The 25,474-nt window shown below is 46.3% G+C and overlaps 1 protein-coding gene across 1 annotated transcript in view; it reads left to right on the forward strand.

The window, feature by feature from the left end:
• The first annotated feature begins 4,258 nt into the window (after positions 1-4,258).
• LOC149346071 (uncharacterized) overlaps positions 4,259-25,474 on the forward strand; it is a 45,938-nt gene continuing 24,722 nt past the window's right edge. The window contains exons 1-2 of the mRNA XM_089541245.1: positions 4,259-5,193; positions 13,872-13,935. Of these exons, the coding sequence (XP_089397371.1) occupies positions 4,490-5,193; positions 13,872-13,935 (768 nt within the window). The 5' untranslated portion in view covers positions 4,259-4,489. The remainder of the gene's footprint in view (positions 5,194-13,871; positions 13,936-25,474) is intronic.

Consider the following 25,474-nt stretch of genomic DNA (forward strand, 5'->3'; position numbering starts at 1 on the left):
GGAAGAAAGGAAAAAGAGGTAAAAAAGGAAATAAAAACTAAAAAAAATTTAAAGCAGTGCTTTTTCTTCCCACTGGTCAATAATGCACCCACTCCCGGTTGAGCGGAAATATCGGAAGGAATGCAAAAAAAGTTAGCTTACATATTAGAATTAAAAAGCAAAAAGAAGAAAAGAAAAATTATTCGCCGTTCGCGGGATCACAAGGTGAGCAGACCCGAGGAGGGGGGGGGGGGGGGGGAGGGAGAAGGAACGCACAAATGTGGCATGCACAAAGGAGTATGACCTCGGACGACAGAGTCAGTGGTGCTTTGTTTAATTTCGTACGCCTCTGACCTCGGAAGAGAAATGAGGGTGCCGTAAGTTTCATTAATGCCATTTTGCGCTGTGTTAAATTTAAAAATAAAATGTGATTCTCTTTGCTCGCGCTCACGAGTGTTTTTGAAGCCACTGTGTAGTATTGTTACTTTAAGTTTGTCAAACTCGTGGCCTTTCTCGCGGAAGTGTTTCGAAAAAGGGAAGTTGGGGAGGGATTGAGTATGTGAGCGGTGGTTACTAACTCTGAATCGGAAGGAAGTGTCTGTTTGGCCTATGTATTGCATTCGACTGTCGCCACACTCGAGCATGTAAACCATGTTGCTGGAATCGCAATTTAGGTCTTCTCGGATAGAATGCTTGAAGTTTGAATGGGTGCTTTTAGCCAGTGCCGTGGTTTCCATGTGTTTGCAGACTTGGCATCGATTTTTTCGGCATGGTGTGTAACCTATAGCTCTCGGTTTATTGACTGTCGAATGGGCCACATGGTTTTGTAGATTTTTTGGGCTTTGTGTTACCGGGGGACCATTGTGATATTTTTTTTTGAAAGCCGGTCACTCTGTTCTATGATATTGAAGTGTTTTTTAAGGATTTTGCTAATTTTCGAGAAGTTATTTGCGAAGGTTGGTATGAGATTACAGCGCTGTGATGCTGACTGAGATTACTTATTCACGTGATTAATATTAGTGGCTTCCGCCTTTTTAATAGCATCGTTGATTATAGAGGACGGGTAATGTTTGTTTAGAGTGCCCCGCATGCGATTAGCATCCGATTAGCATGGGAAGGTTTTCACGAAAATGCTAATCGCATGCGGGGCGCTCTAAACAAACAACATTACGCCACATAAATTTTCTTTTTTCCTTTTTAATTTTACCATTTTTTACATTCCTTCTACCAGCTTACATTTTTTACATTCCTTCTGATACTTCCGCACAACCTAGGGTGGGTGCATTATTGCGGAGTGCGAAGAAAAAGCTTTGCTTTAAAGGTTTTTTTTACTTTCTCTTTCCTTTTCCTTCTTTATTTCCTTTCTTCCGAGGTAATTTTCCCTTCTCTTTTCGTTTTCTCGTTTTCCTTTTTTCTCTTCCCTACCATCTCGGTTGGGGGGGGGGGGTCAGATATCTTCTTTTTTTTTCCTGCCCTCGCGGCCAGGATTAGGGACAAGTTTCCGCATCTTTGCACGAAAGTTGCAGCACGGCCACGCACCCTGTCAAGCATCTCGGAGCTGGACACGCCTTTCAATAAGCAAGCCTGTGGTGCTTAACAAAGCAGAGGCTGCATCTGGACATTGTATTTTCTAACTGAGTACCTGCTCATCGCACTCTCTATTTTTTTTTCTTGTGGGTCGCACTCTAACTTCTTTTTTTAGGTGTGTTTTTTGTGTATTTTTCTGCTATGTGCTTTGTGTTGCTCACTTACCTGTTCTGTGCCCACCCCTATAAAGGGGATGCATTAACAATGTAACATCACTCCTGAAGAAGATCGGTGTCCCGATCGAAACGTCGAGTCGAATAAATATGTTTCCTTTAACAAAGCGTATACTTCGCTATATATATATATCCGGCGTGGTGGCTCAGTATATATATATATATATATATATTATATATATATATATATATATATATGCACGCCTTTCCTTTGTACTCGATTCTTGTAAACGAGTGGGACACTCTTTTTCCTAGGAGGGAGGTGTCGCGTAGCGAGCTTCGCAGGTTTCGCGCGCCATTTCTCTGACAGGCTGAATGTGTTCTCCCCATGGTGCGACTGTTGCTGTCCGTGTGCTCCCTGCTGTGCGAGGAGCCATTAGAGGGGCTCACACTCCGACATTTGGCAGAGCCGTTTTCTCTGGGGCTCTTTGTAAGCAGGCATTGTGCGTCTCCTCCCCGGCCTTGTGTGAATGTTTAGTTAGAGTAAAACGCAGTAAACTGCGAGGGGGCGAGGTCGCCCAAGGCCGCGTCCGGGCCACCAGAGCGGGCGCGCGGACCCCCTGTGGTTTGCAGGAGAGTCGCGCGAAGTGACTGCCTCGGGCGGCACACTGCCCGGCGGACCAGATATGCCGGAGACGAGCCGCGAGGGCTGAAGGCGCGGACGGCGGGTCGCGTGGTGCACCGACTGCGAGGTTTGCGTTCCCTGTGTTTCGGGTGTCGTTTTGTGTGTTTGTATCTGTGTGCCGAGTGGAAATGCGCACGTCTTCGGGGAATTTTACGCGGTGCTCTCGAGTAAACAGCCTCGTGGGCACCGGCGTGCTATTGGCTGCTCTGTTTTAAAGAAATCCTTGTCATTGGCTCCGACAACAGCATTTCCGATTGGCTACTAAAAGTGTCCCCAGAATCCTGGGCAAACGTATTTAAGAGCGGGTTTTTGGCGCGAAGAGGGGACTCGAGAGAGGAACGGCTGCCTCCCGGCTGCTGCTCGGGACCTCCGCTCCAAAGATGCTGCGCGCCCCGGGGTATGACTGACTGTTTTACTATGTGACCTCTTATATTTTTGTCTCAGTTTACAAGTTTAACCAGTGATTCGCATCTACCTTTAATAAATTAAGTTGACCAATGCATCTAATCGACGCCTGCTGGACCCCTTCTTCGATGCGGCGGAGCCACCGTTCCGTCCCGACGTACCCCAGCCTTTCTTTTCTTCCTTATGCCCAAACATTGCTGCTGAAACGACTTCTGCAGTAAACCATAAGGCGGCCTTCCACCCCCCGCCCCTTTTTCTAAATGCCATTTCAAACAGAACGACAAGAATGATACTCAATACATTACATTGGTTTGCGAACGAGGATTAGGAGTGTTGCTATACACTAATATGGTTGTGGATCACTGTGAATCCCGTTCGTCGGTCGTCCAGCTAGATAGCCCAATTTTCTACTTGCCTGCCTTACGAAGGCGCAGGGCGCTAACAAGGGGCCGTAAGTGAATTTGGGCTACCTCGTGTTTTTCAAAAAGGTGAGGTAGATGAGGGAGGTACTTAGCAAGCCACCCCCCCCGTTTTCACTTTTTTTGCAAGTTCTCATGCCTCCTTTTCTTTCCTTTTTTCCCTTTTTTTCTTTCTCTTTTCTTCTTTCGTTTCCTTTTTTTCGTTTTATTTTTTCCTGCTCTGCGTCCGAACTCTCTCTCGTTTTTTCGTTGCTCTGCCCCCCACTTCGCTTTTTGGAAAGGGCACCTCGTCGGCGGCGCAGTGTCTTTGCGAGGGGGCGCGCGGCTGACGAGTAGCGGCCGGGGGCTGGCGCTGGGTCTCCGCGGGGCCCAGCCACGGGATCAGGTTTCCGTCCGGCGTCTGGTCGGTTAACTCTCCGCCGATGTGATCGCGCCGCCGCCGTAACTCACATTCAAACAGTCAGTAACCACACTTCTGTCGGGCGGTTGGCACTGTGATGCAACGGGCGCGATAATGTTTTCTTCCCGCGTGTTCGAACGTCCCGCTCCCGCCGAAGGAAGCCTCCGCCCACAATATTTCTTCTCAACGGTTTTCCTCGCAGACAGCTCACCCCTCTCCACTTCCGCTACAACCTTTTGCCTCCTTCCCTTCCCCCACCCCCTCTTTTCCCCTTTCTTGAATTCGTTCTTTTCTTTTTTTGTGTGCTCGCATTGCAGCCCTCATTTTCCCCTTATTCGGCAGGAACACCCTTGTCCGCCACTGTCTTGCTTTTCGTGTTTTGTTTTGTTTCCTCAAAGGAGAGCGTCTTCCCCTCTCCATCTGTGTGCGGTGCCGTGAGCAAGTGGATCGTTTTTGTTCACAAACAACCTTACCCTGATGAAGGACGGTCCACCGTCCGAAACCGTCGGTAAATAAATGTTTCTTTAAGAAGTGTACTTCAACTCTTTACTTATGTTGTTAGCAGTCGAGCAAGTTTTTTCATCGTAATATATATATATATATATATATATATATATATATATATATATATATATATATATATATATATATATATATATATATTGTCACGTGCTGCGCATGGGCGCTGAGGAACAAAGAAGACGTGCGGCGGCTGGAAGAAGAAGAGAAAGTCCAGTATCCTGCCGCCGGCGCACCAAGCTCTTCTCGACCTGCCTTGTACATAGTATTTTGTAAATAGAACCTGTAACAGTGTGGTGGAGGTGCTGGGTCGATCACCACGGACCCCTCTCGCAACCGCTGCAGCCGAAGAATCGCCGGATTGCCACCGTTGCCCGTGCAAATGCCCAAGGAAGCCGACGCACGTCCGACCGGCGCAGCAACGCCCGCTTGGCAGCACTACCGTGAGCCGCGGACGTTTTCCGGGAAGGCTGGCGAAGACGTGGATGATTGGCTCACCAATTACAAGCGGGTGAGCAAATACAACGGCTGGGATGCCACTCTTCAGCTGGCCAATGTCGTCTTCTTTCTCGATGGCACCGCGCTAACTTGGTTCGAAAACCATGAGGCATCAATAACGAGTTGGGACCGCTTCATGGAAGAGCTCCGCAGCTGCTTCGGGGATACCGTTGCCAAACGAAAATGCGCTGAGCAGTCTTTGCTTCAGAGAGCGCAAGTGCCTGGAGAGACCTGCACGACTTACATAGAAGAGGTCTTGAAGCTGTGCAAAGTCGTTAATCCCAGTATGTCCGACGAAGATCGCGTTGGTCATCTCCTCAAGGGCATCGCAGAGGACGTCTACAGCTTTCTTATTAGTAAAGAAAATTTAGACTCGCCCACGGATATCATCAAGCACTGCCGCACCTTTGAAGCTCTAAAACTGCGTCGAATTACTCCCAAGTTCGGTCGCCTGCCTAACGTCACCACCGTCGCCAGCGTGGATTTCCACGAGACTGTGAATGCGGCGACTCTCCCTGACGTCATTCGTCAAATCGTGCGTGACGAACTCTCCCGGCATCAAGATGTTGCTCGCCGCAGTGAGGTCCCGTATGAGAGCTGTTCTCTGCAGGCGGCTCCCGCCTACCGCTCCTCCCCTTGGAGTTCGTCTGGCCAGGCCCCTACCAGTGCTCCTCGCATTGATTACAGCGACGCTCCCCGGATCACCCGCCCCGGCCCCAGGGCGCCAGCTCGTCCGCAACGCCACCTGCGGCAGCCGGAGTACGATGGTCGTTTCGACACTGGCTACGAGGAGTGTTATCCCGAGTGCCCCCCCGACCCACCACTTTGTTACCGCTGTGGTATGGTCGGTCACATCTCTAGATTCTGCCGTCGCCGGGGCCAGTATTCCCGCTCCCAGCGCCAATGGTCATACCCTCGCCCCAGTTTCAATGCGCCTGTTCATGACCGTGTCTTCACATCGTCTCAGCGCCCATCCAGTTACGCGCCACCACGGAACGACTCCCCCGCCTCTGACCGAAGTCTGACTCCACCTCCGCACCGCTCTCGCCGCTCGCCTTCTCCCCAACGTCGTTCCCCACCGTCCCCGGGAAACTAGCGTGTGCGGCCGATGGAGGTGCGGTCGCCGGATCATCGATAGTGCCAATTCCTCTGCCCGTTGTTATGTTAAGGAACCGCCTTGAAGTTTTAGTGGACGGTATTTGCGTCATGGCCTTAGTGGACACTGGTGCCACGGTGTCAGTGATGAGTTCAACTTTCAAGAACCGCCTGGGTCGTAAAATAATGTTCGCTTGGGATCGTGCTGTTATATTCCGGGGTGTAGGGGGAGAATCATTGGTTCCGATTGGTATTTGTTTTGTGAATGTAGTGATCGCTGGCCACATGTTCCGAACTGAATTCACGGTGCTCCCTCGTTCTACGCATGACATCATCCTCGGTATTGACTTTTTGCACCAGTGCGGCGCTACTCTCGACTTCCGCAGTGGTGGCATATCGTTAAGTCCTGGCCTTCGGTCAGCTCTCATAGAAGACTCGCCAGTGGTTGCCCAAGTGTTTTCTGTCTCTGAAGATACCGTCGTTCCAGCAATGTCTGCCATATTCGTTCCCGTTGTGTCCTCGAGCACGATTTCTGATGCCTTCGATGCTGTGGTGGAACCTTGTTCCCTTAACTGTGCAAAGAAAAGTGTGCTAGTACCCCGCAGCGTCGTCCATGTGACCAAGGGCCATGCCACTCTTTGGACTGTCAATCACTCCAACGAACCTGCAGTATTGCCATGTGGTTTAAAACTTGCTGGCTTTGAAGAACGTTTTTCTGTACCAGTTGCCGCGATCACTGACAACGTGTCTCGTCCAACTAGACGCCGCGATCTGAGCGACTCTCAATTCCTAGCCATGGTCAACAAATCCCTACCCACTAGCGACCGCCAGGTACTAGTGGCCGTTCTTATGAAGCATGCTGACGTGTTTGACTTTGGTCGCGACCAACCACCGCCGATTCCAGCTTCCCGTACCCATCACATGATCAATACTGGATCTGCACAGCCGATTCGACAGAAGCCATACCGCGTCTCGCCTTCCGAACGTCAGATAATTGATGAACAAGTCCGTGACATGTTGCACCGCGGCATCATTCAGGAATCCTCAAGCCCGTGGGCTGCTCCAGTGATCCTTGTCAAAAAGAAAGATGGCACTTGGCGATTTTGTGTCGACTACCGCCGGCTTAACACTGTCACAAAGAAGGATGTTTACCCGCTCCCGCGCGTTGATGATGCCATTGACTGCCTCCACTCAGCCTCCTACTTTTCCTCGGTGGATCTACGGTCCGGGTACTGGCAGATCCCGATGCACCCGCAAGACAAAGAGAAGACAGCATTCGTGACACCTGACGGGTTGTATGAATTTAATGTTATGCCTTTCGGCCTTTGCAACGCTCCTGCCACTTTTGAACGATTTATGGATACGCTTTTACGTGGCCTGAAGTGGCAAGTTTGCATGTGTTATCTGGACGATGTTGTCATTTTTGGTAGGACCTGCGCCGAACATAACAGCCGCTTAGCCATTGTCCTAGACTGCATAGAGAGAGCGGGCCTCGTGCTGAACTCGAAGAAGTGTCGCTTCGGTGAGCGCCAAATTACTGTGCTTGGTCATCTCGCTGACAAGGATGGCGTCAGACCCGACCCGCAGAAGGTTGAAGCTGTAAGCAGTGTCAAAGAACCCAAATCAGTGAAAGAGCTCAGGAGTTTCCTAGGACTTTGCTCATATTTTCGGCGTTTCGTTCCCAAGTTTTCTGATTTAGCCTACCCGCTTACAAGTCTCCTGCAGAAAGACACCCCTTTCCACTGGACTCCCGAATGCGACTCCGCGTTTCGGCAGCTCAAGTTTCTCCTCACCTCGCGGCCAATATTACGTCATTTCTGCCCGACAGCACCGACTGAACTCCACACTGACGCCAGCGGCATCGGCGTGGGTGCTGTGCTTATCCAACGCCATGAGGGCAATCAACACGTTGTCGCTTATGCAAGTCGCACCCTCAGCAAGTCGGAACGCAATTACACTGTAACAGAGCAAGAGTGTCTCGCCGTTGTTTTCGGCGTACAACGGTTTCGTTCGTACCTTTATGGACGTGCTTTTACAGTCGTCACAGACCACCATTCTCTGTGCTGGCTGGTCAATCTACGCGACCCCTGCGGTCGGTTGGCCCGCTGGGCGTTACGCCTCCAAGAGTTTAACTTCAAAGTGTCTTACAAAAGTGGCCGCCAACACGCCGACGCAGATTGCCTCTCGCGGCTGCCGCTCACGGTTACTACTTCCGATGATGAAAACTTCGACGACTATCTCGCTGCCGTTTCCCAAGAGTTTCCAGATCTTGGCACTTTCCAGACGGAACAACGCAAGGATCAGCACTTGGCGCCGCTTTTTGCCGAAGCCCGTGACCCGACATCCGCAAGCCCTTTCTGCATTCGCGACGGTTTACTCTATAGAACGAATTACTCGCCTGGAGGTGCGCGCTTTCTCCTCGTCGTTCCGGCTACTCTGTGCTCCTCTGTTCTGCAGGCAATGCACGATGACGTCACGGCTGGGCACTTGGGGTTTGCCAGGACCCTTAACCGCATCAAAGAACGTTTTTACTGGCCAAAAATGCGTCATATGGTTCAGCGCTACGTGGCCACCTGCGTGCAGTGTCAGCGGTTCAAGCTTCCCACGACTTCTTCGCCTGGACGCCTGCATCCTGTGCCACCTCCAAGCACGCCATATGAACAAGTTGGACTCGATCTGCTCGGCCCGTTTCCCCGCTCGTCCAACGGTAACCGCTGGATTATAGTGTGCGTTGATCACCTCACCCGTTACTGTGAGACCGCCGCCCTACCTTGCGCCACCGCTGCTGAGGTCTCGCTCTTCCTTCTTCGTGCTGTCATCCTCCGGCATGGACCTCCTCGAGTTGTTATCAGTGACGTCGAGGCATGAAATAACTGGGTACAGCCCATTCTTCCTCCTTTATGCCCGTCCGCCTCGAAGCTCCCTCGACAGCATCTTACCTTTCTCTCTCGACACCGAGCCTTCTATTGCCAACACTCTATGTCGCGCTGAAGAAGCCCGTCGGATTGCCCGGATACGCACCTTGGCATCACAGCATCGCTCTAAGCAGCGTTATGACCGCCGGCGCAAGGATGTCTCCTACCTGCCCGGTGACGTTGTATGGTTGTGGACGCCCCTACGCAAGCGTGGTTTGTCAGAAAAGCTGCTATCCCACTACACAGGCCCGTTCATCGTTGTTGCTCGCCTCAATGACCTCAACTATGTCATCTCTCCCCAATCAACGCAAGGACGCCGCTCAAGGACAACCCAGGTCGTGCATGTCGCACGGCTGAAGCCATTCCACTCTCGGGATCCCGATTGATTCAGTGGCCCAGAGGGCTTCGTCTGCGAACGGGGAAATGTCACGTGCTGCGCATGGGCGCTGAGGAACAAAGAAGACGTGCGGCGGCTGGAAGAAGAAGAGAAAGTCCAGTATCCTGCCGCCGGCGCACCAAGCTCTTCTCGACCTGCCTTGTACATAGTATTTTGTAAATAGAACCTGTAACAATATATATATACATACATACACATACGGAAAGAGATAAATGTACTTCCCTCACGACGAAAATCTACCTCCCGTTCTCTTCACTGCTTGTTTTGTTGAGAAGCAAAGACAATGAGTAGACTGAGGCATGAAAATAGGTGGGATTGGGAAATGCAGGGTTTTTTCCATATTTTGATCCTCTGAGTTCCTTTAAAGGCCTCCGTAAATGGTGAGAACTTAATGTAACAACGATAGTGCGGCCCTCGGCCTCCAAGCGTACTTCCATACCTAGGGAAAGCGACCGGAGTCTCGGACTGTCCGAAACATGGCTACCTAACAGGGACAAGGCTAGGAACTCCTCGCCCAAGCCAGGTTGCATCAGACCGACTGTCCAACAGTACTGGGACGACAGAGTTTTCACACCACCAGTTCAGTGCTTCGGCTTTTACTCCATGGTACTTGCACACACTGCGGGAACCCTTGTTGTCGCCGCGTCGCACCACCGGCGTTCACCCCTGACATAGTATCTGAAACTCCTACCTCCATGCTCCCACGGCTTGGAGTCTCATTTCATGTCTGCTGCTCGTATCACGTGCTACCTCAAGGTGTATCTGCACGGGCTAGGTCAACGGGATGCGAAGTGGGCTGAGCCCGTCGAGGCTTCAGGAGCTTGATGGCTCCCTGAGATTTCGTTAGTTCTACTAACCGTTACTAGGTATTAACCGCCAGGTTTTCGCGAGTTTCGGGGCTTACTGGCCTCCCGAGTGGGCTGCTAGCTGAGTTACTTTTCCCGTCTTCGGGTCTAAGAGCGACTTCCCCAAAACCCAAGCTTAGCTCGCCCAGCCTCAAGCCCCCGCGAGGCACCGAGCTCTTCGGAATCGGAAAAACAATGCGCCCGCGGCTGGGTGGTACGCCCTTCGTACCAAAAGAAGACCACGCGGCTAAATTTGGCGATTCAATACAATGCCGCAAGTTCTGTTTTGAGCCGGATTCCACGTGCCAGTCTATAACCCTTCGGACCTGCCCCCGCACACGGGCAACGGGCATCGTGGAATGCGACACTCTCACAGTGTCGCGGAGAGGCTGCTGCGTCCTCTCCTGGGGATTGGCAACCTCTACAGAGTGGGTTCAGGCTGTCCCACTCCGACCGCTGGCGTTGCACAGGACCAAAGCCTAATAGCCGAAACTACACCGGCACGAATCAGGTGGCGGGAGGGGGGACACGAGCAGGCCGCACAATCGAATCCCCCCTCCCCCCCTGAAACAAAGACAGTTCAACCATGTGTTTCCTGTAATGGTGTTCGCGTGGAGAGTGTCCGCCTCGCATTTTAAAGGTGCTGTATTCGATACCCTGTGCCGCCGCGTGCCCGCCGGTTTTCTGATGGGTGCAACATTTCCTCCGGCATGGCGTTCGGCTTTTCAGAGGCGAAATGATTGGGAAAAACGACTGTGACCTAACCGTTACGTTGAGGGGTGAGTGCCTCGTTCCACCGTCAAACAACTTAAATCCTTGCCGGTTACCGCCAACATATGGCCCGTTTTCTCATCGTCCTTATCAGCTGCGCTTGATAAGAGCAACATAACGTGTTCAACTTACCAAGGGCTAAGGACGAGCACGGTACCCCACAACTAACGTAAAGACGTCCCGGGGCAGTGAAGGAGGAGTCTGTTTTTCGCGCAGTCCTCAGTATACTGAGCGTCTTCCTGTGGCAAAACAATGGTGACCCATATCGCAGTTAGAACGTTCAATCGTTTGCCAAGTATCAGTATCTTTGCATTAAGGAATTGGATTGATTTTATCACACCGGATGGTCTTGACTCGCACGCGTTGTGTAAAAACAAAATATGAATGGCCCTGAACGGAATAGAAACGAATATGGCAGAGCACGCTCAAGATAAGAACGCTGAGTGCTTGTACTGCTTGTCTTGGGTAGCAGAGAGTAGGACGAGCAGACGCTATGCAAGCCTGGCTGATCCCAAAGAGAGGGCCCAGTGCAATTGCTGTTTCCTTCTACTTCCATTCGACGGCGGGACTGCGCAATTGCAGGAATCATCGGAAATGGGTGCTGCGGTTTGTTGTTGCTTCACACAGCATATACAACTGTGGCTGCGATTTCTTTGGGTGCATTTAGGAGTGTGCGGATGTGGCGCTGACTTTTGATGTGTCCCTTTCCCTTTGTCGCATTTTCTGGACGGAAATTGGAGAGAATCACCCTTTTATTCGTGGACCAGTTTGCCGGCAAAGTGGCGGAATGGGAGTGCGATTGCGTGGAATTCCTTGGTTTGTGGGAGCTGGCCTAGTCAGTTGTGTGTGTTCGGCGGTAATTCCGAACCCGAGGAGCTCAGACCGCGATCCCTTGTCGGTGGCCTAATGGGTTGGCCGTGTGTATGGCTGGCGGTGGAGGAGAGAAGGAAGTTTTAGATGAAAGTTAGAAGCTCTGATAGTAAACGATATTGCCAGAAGGGACTTTTTACAAATCTCAACCAGATTAGTGCTTACCTTACATACCTAACAATAAACTGTTCTCTGAAACGTTCTGCAATTCCTCCTCTACAGAAGACCTTCGCATAGTTTCTAAAGCCGTCAGTAGCAATGTAAAGGGCATTCTACTTCTAGCTTGTGCATGGAAGCGGTCCTCTTTAGTGTGTCCCTTGCGTGCGTGTCCGTTGCACGGCAATGCGAGACCCTGTCGGACTCACTGGCCTTTTAAGAGCACAGCCACTCTCTCTGGTGTTCATTTTAGGAGTAGGCGAACCGGTTCGTCCCCAGGGTTTGTCGCGAAAACAATTCATCTCTTTTCACATCAACACCAAGTGACCACGCCATCGGAGGTGGGTAGTACCATCCACAAAGCTACAAGGCGGAAAATTGTAACTGGTACTTCGCGAAGCGAAACAGTGGACTATAGGTAGGCCTGCAACTCATTTTTCTGGACATCCGATTGCTTTGACTCCTGTTATCTGTCGTCAACCGTTACGCATGCGTGTGGAGGCAGAGAGACTCCGGCATTCTTTTGTCTAGGACTATACTCTTAATTCAAAGGCTTAGCGCTGAGTGTGAAGTTCCTCCTGTTGTGATCAAGCAGGTTCCTGTGGCAAAAAAAGGAGAATTACCGGCATTGTTATTTGCAGGCTTTATCGGGATGAATGATGTTGGTTGAAGAACCACCATATTAGGTACGTACGCACATATGCAGCAAGAAACTACGAGCCGCTTTCTGTAAACACATGGCTCGCTAAGAAGAGAGATTAGGCTGCAAGCTAGGCTGCACTTTTGATGTTAGTGCTAGACTTGTCAGAAATATCCGCGGGTAAAATCTGGTATTATTCAGCGTCATCAATATCTCTCGGCTATTCCATGCTTATAACAAGGCCGAGACCGGGTGTTAAGCAGTTGGAAGTTTATCAAAAGAGTTACGGAAGTCGTCTACAGGCATTTCGACCCTTTGGATATGTATTCAACGAATGTGAAGTGAGAAGGCATGGGTGCTCATAAAGGGCTCAACCTTCTTATGTTGGGAAACTTTGGAAAGGTGGAAGCCTCTTCTTTCACTATATCAGCGAATAAAGCTGTATTCTCTACTGACGGATCACCTAACAAAAATTCTGCTTCGGATTAGAACACTGAGCACAGTTTGCTCTTGAGGGGCCTTATGCCAAGGCTGTTCACTAAGTCAGATTTCTAAGAAAAAAAATTATTGGTAGCACATTTCATAGATTATACATTTGACTTTTGTATCACAATCTAGAAACTGTGTGCATGCGTGTGACATTGTATTCGTGGAAAACGGAAAATGCGCATTGAGAATTCTTGTGGCATATAGATGAAATGACTTGGAAAGGTGATGTGGTACTGGCTCTCTGTGGTCAGCAAAGGACCAGGAAGAAAAACGAATGGTATGATACAAGACTATGGAATCCATCCATATATTGCAGAAGGGTGATTAGTCTACCATCGAAGCCTTTGCCGTACTGCGCCGCAGCAAGTGTGAAACATTGCGGGATTACGCTAAGCACATACGATGCTAAGTTGCCCCTGTTTCAAATCGCACGCGTGCTTTTTTGCCTACCGGAGGAGCAGAAAAGCACAGTGTCTTCCTGAATAACTTATTTTCTAGTGAGCGCTTGTCCCATTGCCTTTTTGTTCTGGGTGTTTTTCTTCTAACTCCCCCATTATCTAAAATGTGCGTGAAAACCAAGCGCTGAAGGATTATATCGTTGAATAGCTATACTTGCCCTGATAAGATGGTGTTTGAATAGCGCTCTCAATAATCCATGTTTTCAAAGTGTGCAGCGCTCCAGCATACTACCCGATATTGTTTCTATATCAGTGATTTTATTATACATTTTTCTATAGCTTCATTCCATTATCATTAGCGAGTTTTGCGCCGTATCTCTTTCAGCTTGCCTTATTCTGAACATTCTGTGCCTGTTCCTCTATAGCTTCTTGAGTTGCCTGCTACAAAATACCATATACTCTACCGACAGGCCCGTTTTTCCATGTCTTCGCCAACATCATCTTTCTGCACCGATAGCCGTACGATGACCTAGTTAAGTGTGAATGCCATCGCCGTTTACATGGTTTATATCTTCTTTCTGTGGATCTTCTGCTTACAGCGCGCGAATCAGGCTATCAGATGCGTCTATTTTTGTGGTAATGGGCACACAACTAATTGCTGATTAATTTACTACCTCTTTATGCATACAGCACCTGTCAGGTATTTCAAGAGAGCAGCGGTGTGCAAGAGGAAAGCTTTAACCGCAAGGATTGTGTTCGTCATAAAATCTTTGCAAATGTTTTCTAGTTTGTGGAGATCAGAGATGTCGTATCAAGCCATGAAACGGAACTTGAGCTTAGGAATGTATTTCAGAGATCTTACTGCCCGTTGTGCCCTTAGCCACATACGATATTTACGTTGACATGCGCCCCTTAAACCTTTGTGTGGGCTTTCTCGCGGCTTACAGAGGGCGCTGCCGTTCATGAAACCACTTGGACATCTCCATAGACTATGCTTAAAAGCATAGTGCGGGATTCTTCTTTTACTGTTTTGTACACAATACCGCCATAACAGCGCTGTAATTCCTTCTCGTATTGTTTGAAATGCAGCAGTCCAAAAACGTAGCCTTTATTTTAGGCTATATTAGAATTTAAAGCAAAGTATACTCATTTAACACAATGCCTCCATATGAACAGCTATGAGCAATACTTCAGTGCGGACGCCACGATTCCAGGACTTCTTTGCATAATCGCTACGTTTTTCACAGATATGTACTTCCCACCGATCTCCCTTGACAAACGTCCTCAGTTGTCTTAAATGTGCACAAGTCATCATTTGAGTTGGGCTACGTGGTACTCGCTTCCTACATACTTGGTGCACTGGAATGCGCATAACTGACTCACTCCCGCATAAGTGATCAGCTGTCTGACTACTAACTTCTGCTAGTCATTTGCTAGACCATAGAAGAAGCAAAGAATGCCGACGAACATTTCACGCGACCTGTCGGATACACATGGAAGGGAGCCAGGGGTAGTGGTGAATACTGGTGGCGTATGTGTTACAATAGCAGACTGCTACAATGAGTAGATCATTAATGTAAGTAGTAATCAAATTTATCTGAACAGCCACAGTCCGCAGGTCTGGGCCACGAGAATGAAAAGCTAGTAAAGGAGAATAGGGTTTTGTGTTATTGGCAAACACTCTCAGAGCTGTACCTTAACGGTACAGACAGGTCAGCGCGAAGTGCTCAGGAAAACTGCAGGTTTAGCGTTTAGAGACACGAAACGAACTGATTGCTGGTGAAATAAGCGCGAGTTAATGATATTGCAGTCGAAATATCAAAAATAAAAAAATACAGATGGCATGGCCAGAGTACAATGAGAAAGCAAGATCATCGATGTTTTCTCATGGTTACCGAGCGAATTTCTGGATCACTAGTGCAGTTGGGGGCTTCAGAGGGTCAAATGGGAGGATGAAATTAAGAACTTTGTGGGGATAAATTCCCTGTAGGTTGGATGGGACAGGGTTGATATGAGGTTGTAGGAGAAGCGTTTGTCCTGCACTAGACGAAGTTAGGCGGGCGATGATGATGACATTCACATAGTAGTCACATGTGTTGCAGGTTCGCTACATTACTCTGGAAAAACAAAAACTTGATTTCCTGATAAAATTCACTTCAGACGTCAAAGGGGCAGTGATCGGAAGCACAAGTGTTATGAAAAGTGCGCCTACGAGTGGCGGTTGGTTTGCCGTATAGTTTAGAAAAACTTCTAATTGGGCTAAATGGTTCATTGTACTCGAAAATGAAAAAACAGTAGCGCCGAAAAACATACACACACAGTTCAAGAACGACGTAGGACAAGCACGTCTAAATTTTTTCAGTGTAACAGATATTAAAAACTAATAAAAGGAAAAGGTAGGACTGATACTTGACATTAGATTTAGAAGAATATCAAAATACTCATCACTATCTTCAACAGAGAGCAGTTTGTCAAAGCTTTTTTTTAGCTGACATGTTATGGCCGCAGTCCCTGAAGCCAACGTATTTTCTTTTGCACCGAAAGCGATCGCCTGGTTATCTTCAGATTTAAGAACCACCATGCTCCTCCCGCATTTGAGATGTGCGGTGCAAGGTCCTGGCCCTTTAACTTGAAAGCCTTAAATCGATAAGGTGACTGTCATTAAGCGAGGTAGTACATATCAGGCTATTTTCATTTTAAGGTCAGAAAAAGAAGAAAAAGCTGTGCAAGTCAAAACTGAAATTATTCTGAAATTATTGAAACATTCTCTCATCTTGTGTGCTTGACGCTGTAGAAGTAAATATGAATTACCACCTTTCCTGCAATAGCACGGCCCCTAAACTGTGATAAAGTATAAAGAAATATCCTTTTAGTCTCATGAAATGCTCTGTTTTATTTGCTGTTTAAGAGGTATCGTATGCAAGTGAACGCCGATCTAAAAGCCTAGCGAGGGAGTCGTTAAAATGGGTTTTTGAAGCCCGGGTGAATGCGTTTTTTTTTACTTATGAGAGTCTTTTATCACAATACGAAACGTTTTGCAGCTTATAAATGCACTTGAAAGTATTTTCCATTGATCAATATCCTTTCCCACACTTTGAACAGCATTCCAGACATTAACATTTTACTTCGCAATGTTTAAAATTTGAACACAAGAAACGCATTTTCAATTTGCTTTCAGCATACATTTTTCTTACAATATTTTTGTTTTTACATGCTGTTTGACGATTGTGGACGACGACGTAATTATACTATTTGTTATCGTCTTAGTTAAGCACTTCGAAGTGTTGCTGTAAAATGGACCTATTTAGGGCATTGTCACAACCCACTGTTTGTCGAGCCCTTTCGAGAAAAAAAAATGTTAAAATTAAGAAACAAAAACAAATCTACCGGTTACTGGTTGGTAGTATTGTGGAAAAAAAAGTGAATAACTGATGCCTGTTTGTCCTTCTATGTCAATGAGTTTTATGAGAGTGTTTCTCCTGTGGAACTTTGACGAACACGATTTTGCATTCTGTCTATCAAATGTGTGGCCGGAGTTTTGGGGACCTTATCGGGCATTCCGTTCGTAGGAGGTGTCGCAAGCGCATGCTACTTACGTTGGGCCCGCCGCATGTGTTCGGGCTCTCAACCCCGGCCACATGTGATGGTTGAAAGGTGTTCTGAAGCCTTTGGGGCACCTTCACAACAACGCACCTCAGCCGATGACGGAAAACATTGCAGAGAGCGAGAGGCAGGTTGGGCGCAGGCTGGGCTCATGCACTCCTCGTACCGTCACCTCCCCCTCCTTCCTCTTGCTCGAGCCCCAACCTGAAGATGGCGAAGAAGGAGAGAGACTTTAGTGAATAATGAACAGGTCTGCCTGGTTATGAGCATGGAATGCTACTCCAGATGAGTGTGAAAGAAGAGGGCGAAAAAGAGAGAGAGAAAAAAAAGGTGACATCAAACATACTCAACACTCACGCACCCATAAACACACCTGATTATTAAAGTATGTCCACTAAACCTGTGTCCCTTCGATGACTATCAATGTATGCCCACTAAACCTGTGTCCCTTAGAAAAACTAAGAATGCTTTTGTTCCTCGCGCAGCCGAAGTCGCATCAATCCAGGGTCCAAGGACATGTTCCAGGTGCCGGGGCCATCCTGAGGAAGTCCTAGTATCGCGAGCTCGTGTTCAGGGCAAAAATAAACAGAGCAAGAGGAAGTTAGTGGCTTCTGAATTTTTGAATGGGTTGCCTTTTCGAAACTTGCAGCGGTAGTACGAGCATATCGGCAGTGGCCACTAGTGCGCTTTCATGCGGAAAAATATTCTCTATTTATGCAGAGCTATGCTCCATCTTTAAATAGAGATGTGGTTGCAATTAGAATCGAATACCGTGATTCCTTCATTCATTCCCGCACATGTACGTGGAAAGGATGGTCACGTGACCGAGGTAATGAGCTACGTGTGCGGCGTCGTGGGACATGCGTGTCATAGCTATGCTGCAAAATTAATTTCACAAGAAGTGCTTTTCAGCCTATCATGGCTCCTGAAGTGCTGAATATTATACAGCTCGTACAATAAAAGCAAACATTATTCAAGCATAGTGCTTCTCAACCTAATTCTTTCTTTATAATTTCAGAGGACATCGCAGGCAGCTAGATGGTTGTCTTCAGAAAGCAAGATGAAGAAATTCGACTGCGTAGATAATAAGAGTTATTTCAGGTGACATTGCTGCCCTCTATGTTGTAAACGCTATTCCTGCAAAAAAAATAACATTGTAAAAAACGTGATTAGTCAATTTAAATAAGGATACATTTTGTTTCTCGCTTATTTTAGAAAGCATATTTAAATGAACTGCCATCAGGAATTTTATTCTCGGAAACACTGCCTTATAGTGCGGCGTTTGAAAATTTAAACAGAGTTTCGTCCTGCAGTCGTGCTGACGGCGGAAGTTACCGAATGTGTTATTGGCAATTAACTTATTCTTCTATTATAATTTTGTTGTGTTTAATGCCTATCATAGGTCGCGGTACAGGGGTTTGAGTTTGGGAGCTTTGCCTGTATACTTTACATGTTTTCACCTTTACACAACTCAAAAACTTGAATTCCACTTGGAAAGGAAAACGGGTAACCTTGAAATTTAAGCTCAATTCAGGGTTTTCTTCTTTATCGTGTTGCATGAGGTTGACCTATTTTTTCTTATCTCAGGCGCCATAATATATGTTGAGAATAGTTAATGCTGCTGTATTGAGAAAAAGAGTGTTTAAGCATAATCTAATGATGAGATAGTTATTCGCTCGCACTTGAGAAGCCATTATGACATTATGAGGAGATGGCTGCCCTCGGCGCTCACTCTAAAATGGGTGCGCACTGAGATAAATTGCCCGGCATTCCACACAAAAGGCAGTCTCTATTCAAAAGAAGCTTCGAATATATCCCGTCGAGGAAAAAAAATTTATTTATTTATTTCGAACACCCTCAGGGCCCGGGTCGGGCGTTACAGAGGGGAGTGGAATACACAACATAATTAAGATAAAAGCACAGGCATATATGTATATATATATATAGGGGTATCAAAAAGAGTTCAAAATGCTAAGGAACACCAGAAGGTAACAATAAAGATCCAAGAATTTGATACAAGTAAGGAACACCAAAATATAGCTGTAGAACACAATGCAAGTAGTAATACGAGGGTAAAAAATAAATGAAACAGTGCGTAACGATTAATCAGAAACACCAAAATGAGCTTTTAAGGCATTTTTGAACAATGTAACATCAGTAATAGACACAAGATCTTTGGGAAGGTGGTTCCACTCTGTTATTCAGCGCGGGAGAAATGAATTATGAAAGGTATTTGTGTGGCATGTGAAAGATCCAATTTTATGACGATGGTCCACGCGATGTGACGCATAAGAGGGCCAGTGGAGTAAAAGATCGTGAAGTGTGTCGTGGTAGTATATTTTATGGAGCAAACAATGTCGCTGTGTCTGACGTCTCAAGGAGAGTGGAGGTAGGTGTAACGTATTTTTCATGTTAGTTGTGCTGGCAGTACGATGATAATTACTGAGAATGTAGCGAGCAGACCGACTCTGAAGAGCTTCGATGGTTGTTACCAGATGATCAAGGCCGGGATCCCATACAGAAGCAGCATAGTCAAGCTTTGGACTTATAAGTGTTTTTATAAAATTGTAATTTAAGAGATGAAGAAATGTTCGCGAAATTACGTTTCAGATAGCCTAGAGATCGGTTAGCGTTGCTAGTTATATAGTTGATGTGCTGTGCCCATGATAATTTCGATGAAAATAAGACTCGTAAGTATTTGTAAGATGTTACATGTTCAAGCGGGGAATCCTGAAGAATATAAGAAGAAACATTAGAGTTTGTTCGAGATGCATGCATTAAGTTACACTTGTTAGAGTTAAGAGTCATTAGCCAATCCTGACACCATGCAGTTACTGCGTTAAGGTCTGTATGCAGAATCTTTTCGCCATTAAGATTGGTTATTTCGCTATAAATTATACAGTCGTCTGCGAAAAGGCCAGCGCGAGATTGAATTTTGGTGAGTAAGTAATATATGTAAATTAGAGAGAGCAAGAAGCAAGAACGGAGCCTTGTGGCACGCCGGAATCAACGGGAGAGAAGTTCATTGAAAATTGGAAGATAAAAATTCAAGAAGCGGAATCCATGTTCAGTCAGAAGAGAAATGAATAGTCCCACCAGAGGCTTTGCATTACATTGCTTGAAGCAGTTTCGCGTCTTTTCTTGCTATATACTGAATTTCAAGGCGAACAGCTGAAAACTTGACTGCTCAAACGTTTCAAACCGGAAAAGAACGTAACCAAAGAATACGGACACAAAAGACGAGATCAGAACAGTTCTTTGCGTTTCCTTTATCGGTAACAAAAGCACAGCCATTAACTACCGCGAAGCCAGCCGTGAGCATGTGCCCAGACACTCTGACACTCCAGACGCAAGAGATATTCCCCAACTCAACAGATATAGGAAAAAAAAACAATTATGCAAAAGAAAAGCCAAAGAAGCTCCGCAAATATTGCGAGAAAGAACAATGCTCTTTGCTTCAAGACAGTGCAGTGAAGTGCGCTGCCCATCCAGCGCAAACTTAGCCGAATGCGGTTGGTAAGGAATTTTGCTTTGCAGAAACGCACGCTACGAGCGATTGAAAAGCTTTTGTTATATGAGGAGCTCTGAAGGTGGTTTGATATTACCTTAGGTCGGAGAATAATACTTTCTCAATTTTTTCAGATTGCCGCTGTTTATGCGCTCAGTTGAAATAGATAGACCAAAAGCAGGGATAAATTACAAATAGCCATTGGAGATGTGAAGTAACGGAGGAACCATGAACTAAAGCGAGGCAAAGAACACGAACGACACAAGAAATACCAACAGAGGTGTTGAATAATGCCGATTAAAAATGGTATTATTTGTGTGCGCAATAAATACTCTGAGAAGCAGCGCATAGAATAGAGACAACGCATTGCACTAGGTCACAAAAAGCAGAAATTTCGGGAAAAAATATCTCAGAAACAGGAACTACGATTGCAGATATAGCATTTCCTCTCCAAGAGTGCGATCGAAGCCGTGCTACCGCAAGACTCTGCCTTCTTGTGGATGATGAAAGCTTCGCTGGAAACAGCCCTGGCATTCGGGTTTATTTTCCGCACCAAGCAAGCTGGCCGGTGTGTGCAATAAAGTGAACCATGAAGAAGCAACAGACCGTCATGCCTTATAAAACGTGACACCCACTATATCCAATTGCAGAGAGGTGCCGCATATGATATACCGCGAAATTGTGCTCGCACGCACGTGCGTCACACAAGGACATGCCCTAATGACTGGCTGCGTGAGCACGCAAATTTCAATGAGCACTGGCACAGGCAGCAGTCGTCCGATAGACTGCAAGAAATGAAAAAAAAAATGGAAGGCGAAAGCTTCACCAGACCTACGTCGTAAGAAGGCATCAAGGAAAAGCCCGCAAGGAAAACTAGGAAGCTTTCATCATCGCAAATAAAACCGTTTTCAGTTGGTTGTAGTCAGCGGGTGTATTTGTCTTTCTTCATTCATCCGCGCTCTTTGCTCTGCTTTCTCTCGTCCTAATAAACCGACTACCCCTAATTGGCCCTCTAATAGCGCACGTAGCACCGTAAGTTACTGTGTAGAAGAATAAGACATTTTTGATAACGTTATGGGAGAGCACCGTCTACATGGTGGCTGCGTACAGATGTGGTCATGTAGCATAGAATTCGCTAAGCTGAGCCGCGTGTCCTGTTAATTCAGTGAGTGAAGTCATGATGAGGAAACTTCGAGCGCTTATATTCAGAAAGGCTTTGCAATTCAGAGCACGAGAACGAATTCTTTCTGCTTTTGTAGGTTTATAAAGAAAAACAGCGCATTAGCAAGAAGACATTAGAAAGACGCTACAACGTGATGGTGTGCGTCTTTCGTTTCCTTGCCTTTCTCGCATCTTCAAGCCATTTGAAAGGTGAATTGCCAATTAGCTCAAGATTTCGCTCTAGGACATTTTCGGCAATGGTGGGAACAGAGCAACCTACAAAGAAAGCTATCTGGACTAGAAGCATTAACGAGGCGAATTTCAAAATTTTGCTGAGTATGCAGGCCTCTGCGATTGCGAAATAAATAAGAACTAAAAAAGTTGCTCTAAATTGGTTCTCAGCGTTTGATCATCCGGTTTCCCTAGCGAATTAAGTGCCAGGGCAGGTACCTGGTGCCAGCGTGGATACTTAGGTTGAATTTTGGGGTGGAAAACACATGGAGCCTGTAAGTAAGCTGCCATTTCAGGCAGAGGAAAATAAAATTTAGTCAGTTAGGAATAATTTGTAAACCTCCGAAAGGAGAAATGGGAAATTTTAAGCGTAGTGAGAACGTTCGCCTGAAGTTATTCTGGAAACGGTTTTGGGATTCTGTTTTTGCTTGGAATGGAGCACTATTGAAAAGTAGATTTTAATCAATCCAACCATTTGTAGATAATAATGCACGTACATTTTAACAATAAACTTATTTCCTTATGTTTCCTTCGTTTATACTATATTCTGCAGGTTATGCAGCTATATTTTTCTTTGGGGGCAATCAGTTTTGGAGTTAACCCTTTTTAATGAACCCTCTTCGCAACGGCAACGCTGGATCTCTGATGACCTGTACATTGCCGATGCCCTGTAACCCGGTGCGGCCTCATCAAAGCGCCATGTAATAATTATAGCTCGTCATTTATAAGATAAAATGGCGTGTATCGCTGGCATGCGCAATTTCAACTGTTCAAGGCGCATATAGGCGCTTCGAGTGTGATGCGTGGGACGTCATCACTGTGTCGCAAACATTACAGAGGACTGAACACCTCATAAATTGGCCCTGGAACTGGCTTAAGTGTGATGTTTCTGGTGCTTTAGAATTTTTTTTGTTATTATTACAAATAAAGTTGGCACAAGAGAGGAATTAATTCCTCTATCGGACAAAACGGGAGACTTTGCGGTCGTGCCATATTTTGAAGCGTTGGCAAAATAACAAGCTCTCAAACTGATTCATTCCAAACCAAGGTGGTACGGCACCAAGGCGAAGTAATGTTACCTAATCATCCCGGCTGCAGGAAGTAGGAACGAATGGTAGTATGAAAAATAGTACTGAAAACTTGTCTGTGCTCAAAATGTTAGTTTCACCCAGACCGTGATTTTCTTGGAGTTGAGACTTCACTAATGTTCGCCTAGGGAAACGGATGCAATACACCCGAGAAACAAAAGTGAGCTACAATACACGTGGAACGACATCCTTGGCCGGCTCTAGGTTTACGCTGTAAGATAAACGAGTATCATCTGAACAAATGTGCTGCTTTATTATGCAGACATCTAAGTATTATTCTCATGATCGGTGGAAGTGGCGGATCTACAAACTTAGGCTGAATCAGATTAGGCAGTTGAAAAAAAAACATGACCCCAACAGAACAGCTTCAGGTTAAGCGGCCACATTGCTAACGCTCATTTTCAAATAAAAATTCTTTCTTTTTTGCGTGCATTCGAAACTCTTTGACAACATAGTGTCTGATGCTTTGGTCATTGCCTTGAAATTTACACTGGGGGGCTGAAGCGCTTCAAAATACCAGTTTTCCTTCTACATTCTTCCAGTTTCTTCTAGAGGTGTGCTGAGTCTATGGTGAAATGTTGAGCCTTGAGTTTTTACTAGTTCACATAACTTGCGAGGGAATTTAAGAACTCATAATAAACGCTGTTTCCGCATCTCATCAAACTCTACTTCACCGTCTTTTGTATCGCAGAAAGCCAGAGCGTTTCATGTGTGCGCAGTATAGCTATAGCTTGAGCTTAAGTTGTCTGCTTTGGACCCCAATAATTTCAATATGGAAAATAAGCAAAGGAACGTTCTGAATATGTCAAGCTTATTTAATTCAACTTGGTTCAAAATTGCGATTTCATGGGTTTATTTTTTTTGTTCAGGCATTCTTCTTTGCAACTTATCTTGGAGATTTCAAAACATCTCGTGCCTTCATTACCTCATGATTGAACACTATCAGTTTTGTACTGAACATTCGAGAATTTAGCCAAAGCAATACAAGCACACCTTCAAATATAACTTCCTTAAAAAATTGACCGGGTTAAATATGTCATGGCCGAAAAGCTCACTCCAGAATTTATCTTTCGCCAGTTCTAAAAGAAGCAGCCGCCCCAGAGAATCTCGCTGATATTTAAAGTCAATTATATAAAGTGGTTTTCAATGAATTTTTGATATTTGTATCCCAATATGCTATTTCTAATAGTACCTAATTCCTAATAGACTACGTTCCAGGAATACCTGTTCGAAGCATGCCGCAGAAACATAGGTCAGCATCCTCTTCGTATCGCGGATCCAAAACGTTGCTCACTCTTATCACGACCTCTTCGAGCACTCTTAGTTAGAAACAGTCACCGCGAGATAAAAAGAAATTTTTGTACGGTACGTGCAAAGGCGCACAGGTCTAGCACAGTAGCGCAAGCTACTGCATGCTCCCGTGAGATACGAGAACAAATATCTGTAAAAAAAGAGAAAAAATAAACTTACCTAATTGGTAACTTGATTCGTGCCGTATACGACCAAGAAACAAACAAATATGCAATTTTTTTTGGGTGCTGCAGAAAATTCGTAGAATATTTAATGTTTATCAGTGCAAAAATAATCACTGAATTCTATTTGATGAATAGGTGCCTGAATAAACTCGGTTTATATCAGACGAAGTACTCAAAGATTGCGCGTATTACTTCTAACCTTCAACAGGTTCCCGAACTAAAATGAAAGTTAAAAAAAAGCGCCAACTCTTAACTTGATTTACAATTTTCGCGTTGGCTGTTTACTTGTAATTCTTATATAAACCCTAGAAGCGATCAAAGTTGTTTAGCGCTATGTTGACGGCGGTCGCGATGGAGGCAGACTTGTACTTCTGTTTCGAAGAACTGATAGATTTTTTTGCCATTTCATTTCATGCTAATACGACCACGCGTATAAAGAGCGCAGCTCTCAAGAAGAAATTACTAGTGTGTATGGAAATCAAATGGTCGGTCATTTGAGAACCGCAATACCTTCATGTTGAAGCATAACAGTATAACATAACATGTTTTCTATAGTCCATGGTAGAGAGAGGGTGGGGTAGATGGTCCTTGGCGATCACAAAATGAACAAGGGAGGGGAAAACCTCACGTTGCTTGAGACAACGTTTCGACAAGGGAACTTGTCTTCGTCTGGGGAAAGCGTTCATCATTGGCAGGGATTAAATAGGGCCTTCGCTCCGAGGAGGAAGGCCCCGGGGGTGGGGAAGGAAAGTGGTGTGAGAGGGGATGCGTGTCAGGAAGGGGAGGGAGATGAATCTTGATTCGTTAAGCTGCAATAGTGGAAAAACTTATATCCCAGGGGTGTCTAATGAACAAAGGCTTTGAAGGGGCTGCGACGGGGGTTGGCGCTGGGTGGACCTGAAAAACTTAGATAAGAGGATTAGTCAGCGTGGCACAGGGAAATGAGAACAAGGCAAACAAAATAGGCTGGCACTGGAAGGAGAAAGAAAGGGGGGGGGGGGGGGGCATTTACAAGTAAGGACAAGGCGGGGGGGGGGGGGGATGGCTCGAGTTCAGAGAAAGCCAAAAGGTGGGGGCGGTGGGGGTAACAGGAATGTCATGGTTTCCGAGAACTGATAGTAGGGGTTCGGAGAAAGAAAAAAAAAAGTGAACAAAGGGAGAGGATGAGAAGGCCGGAAATGTGGTGGAAGATATGACGTGGGAAGGGTTCAAAGAGCGATAATATAC

Source organism: Amblyomma mixtum, chromosome 4 (genome assembly GCF_055824585.1).
Source record: "Amblyomma mixtum isolate Tamu chromosome 4, ASM5582458v1, whole genome shotgun sequence".
In the NCBI taxonomy this organism is placed as follows: domain Eukaryota; kingdom Metazoa; phylum Arthropoda; class Arachnida; order Ixodida; family Ixodidae; genus Amblyomma; species Amblyomma mixtum.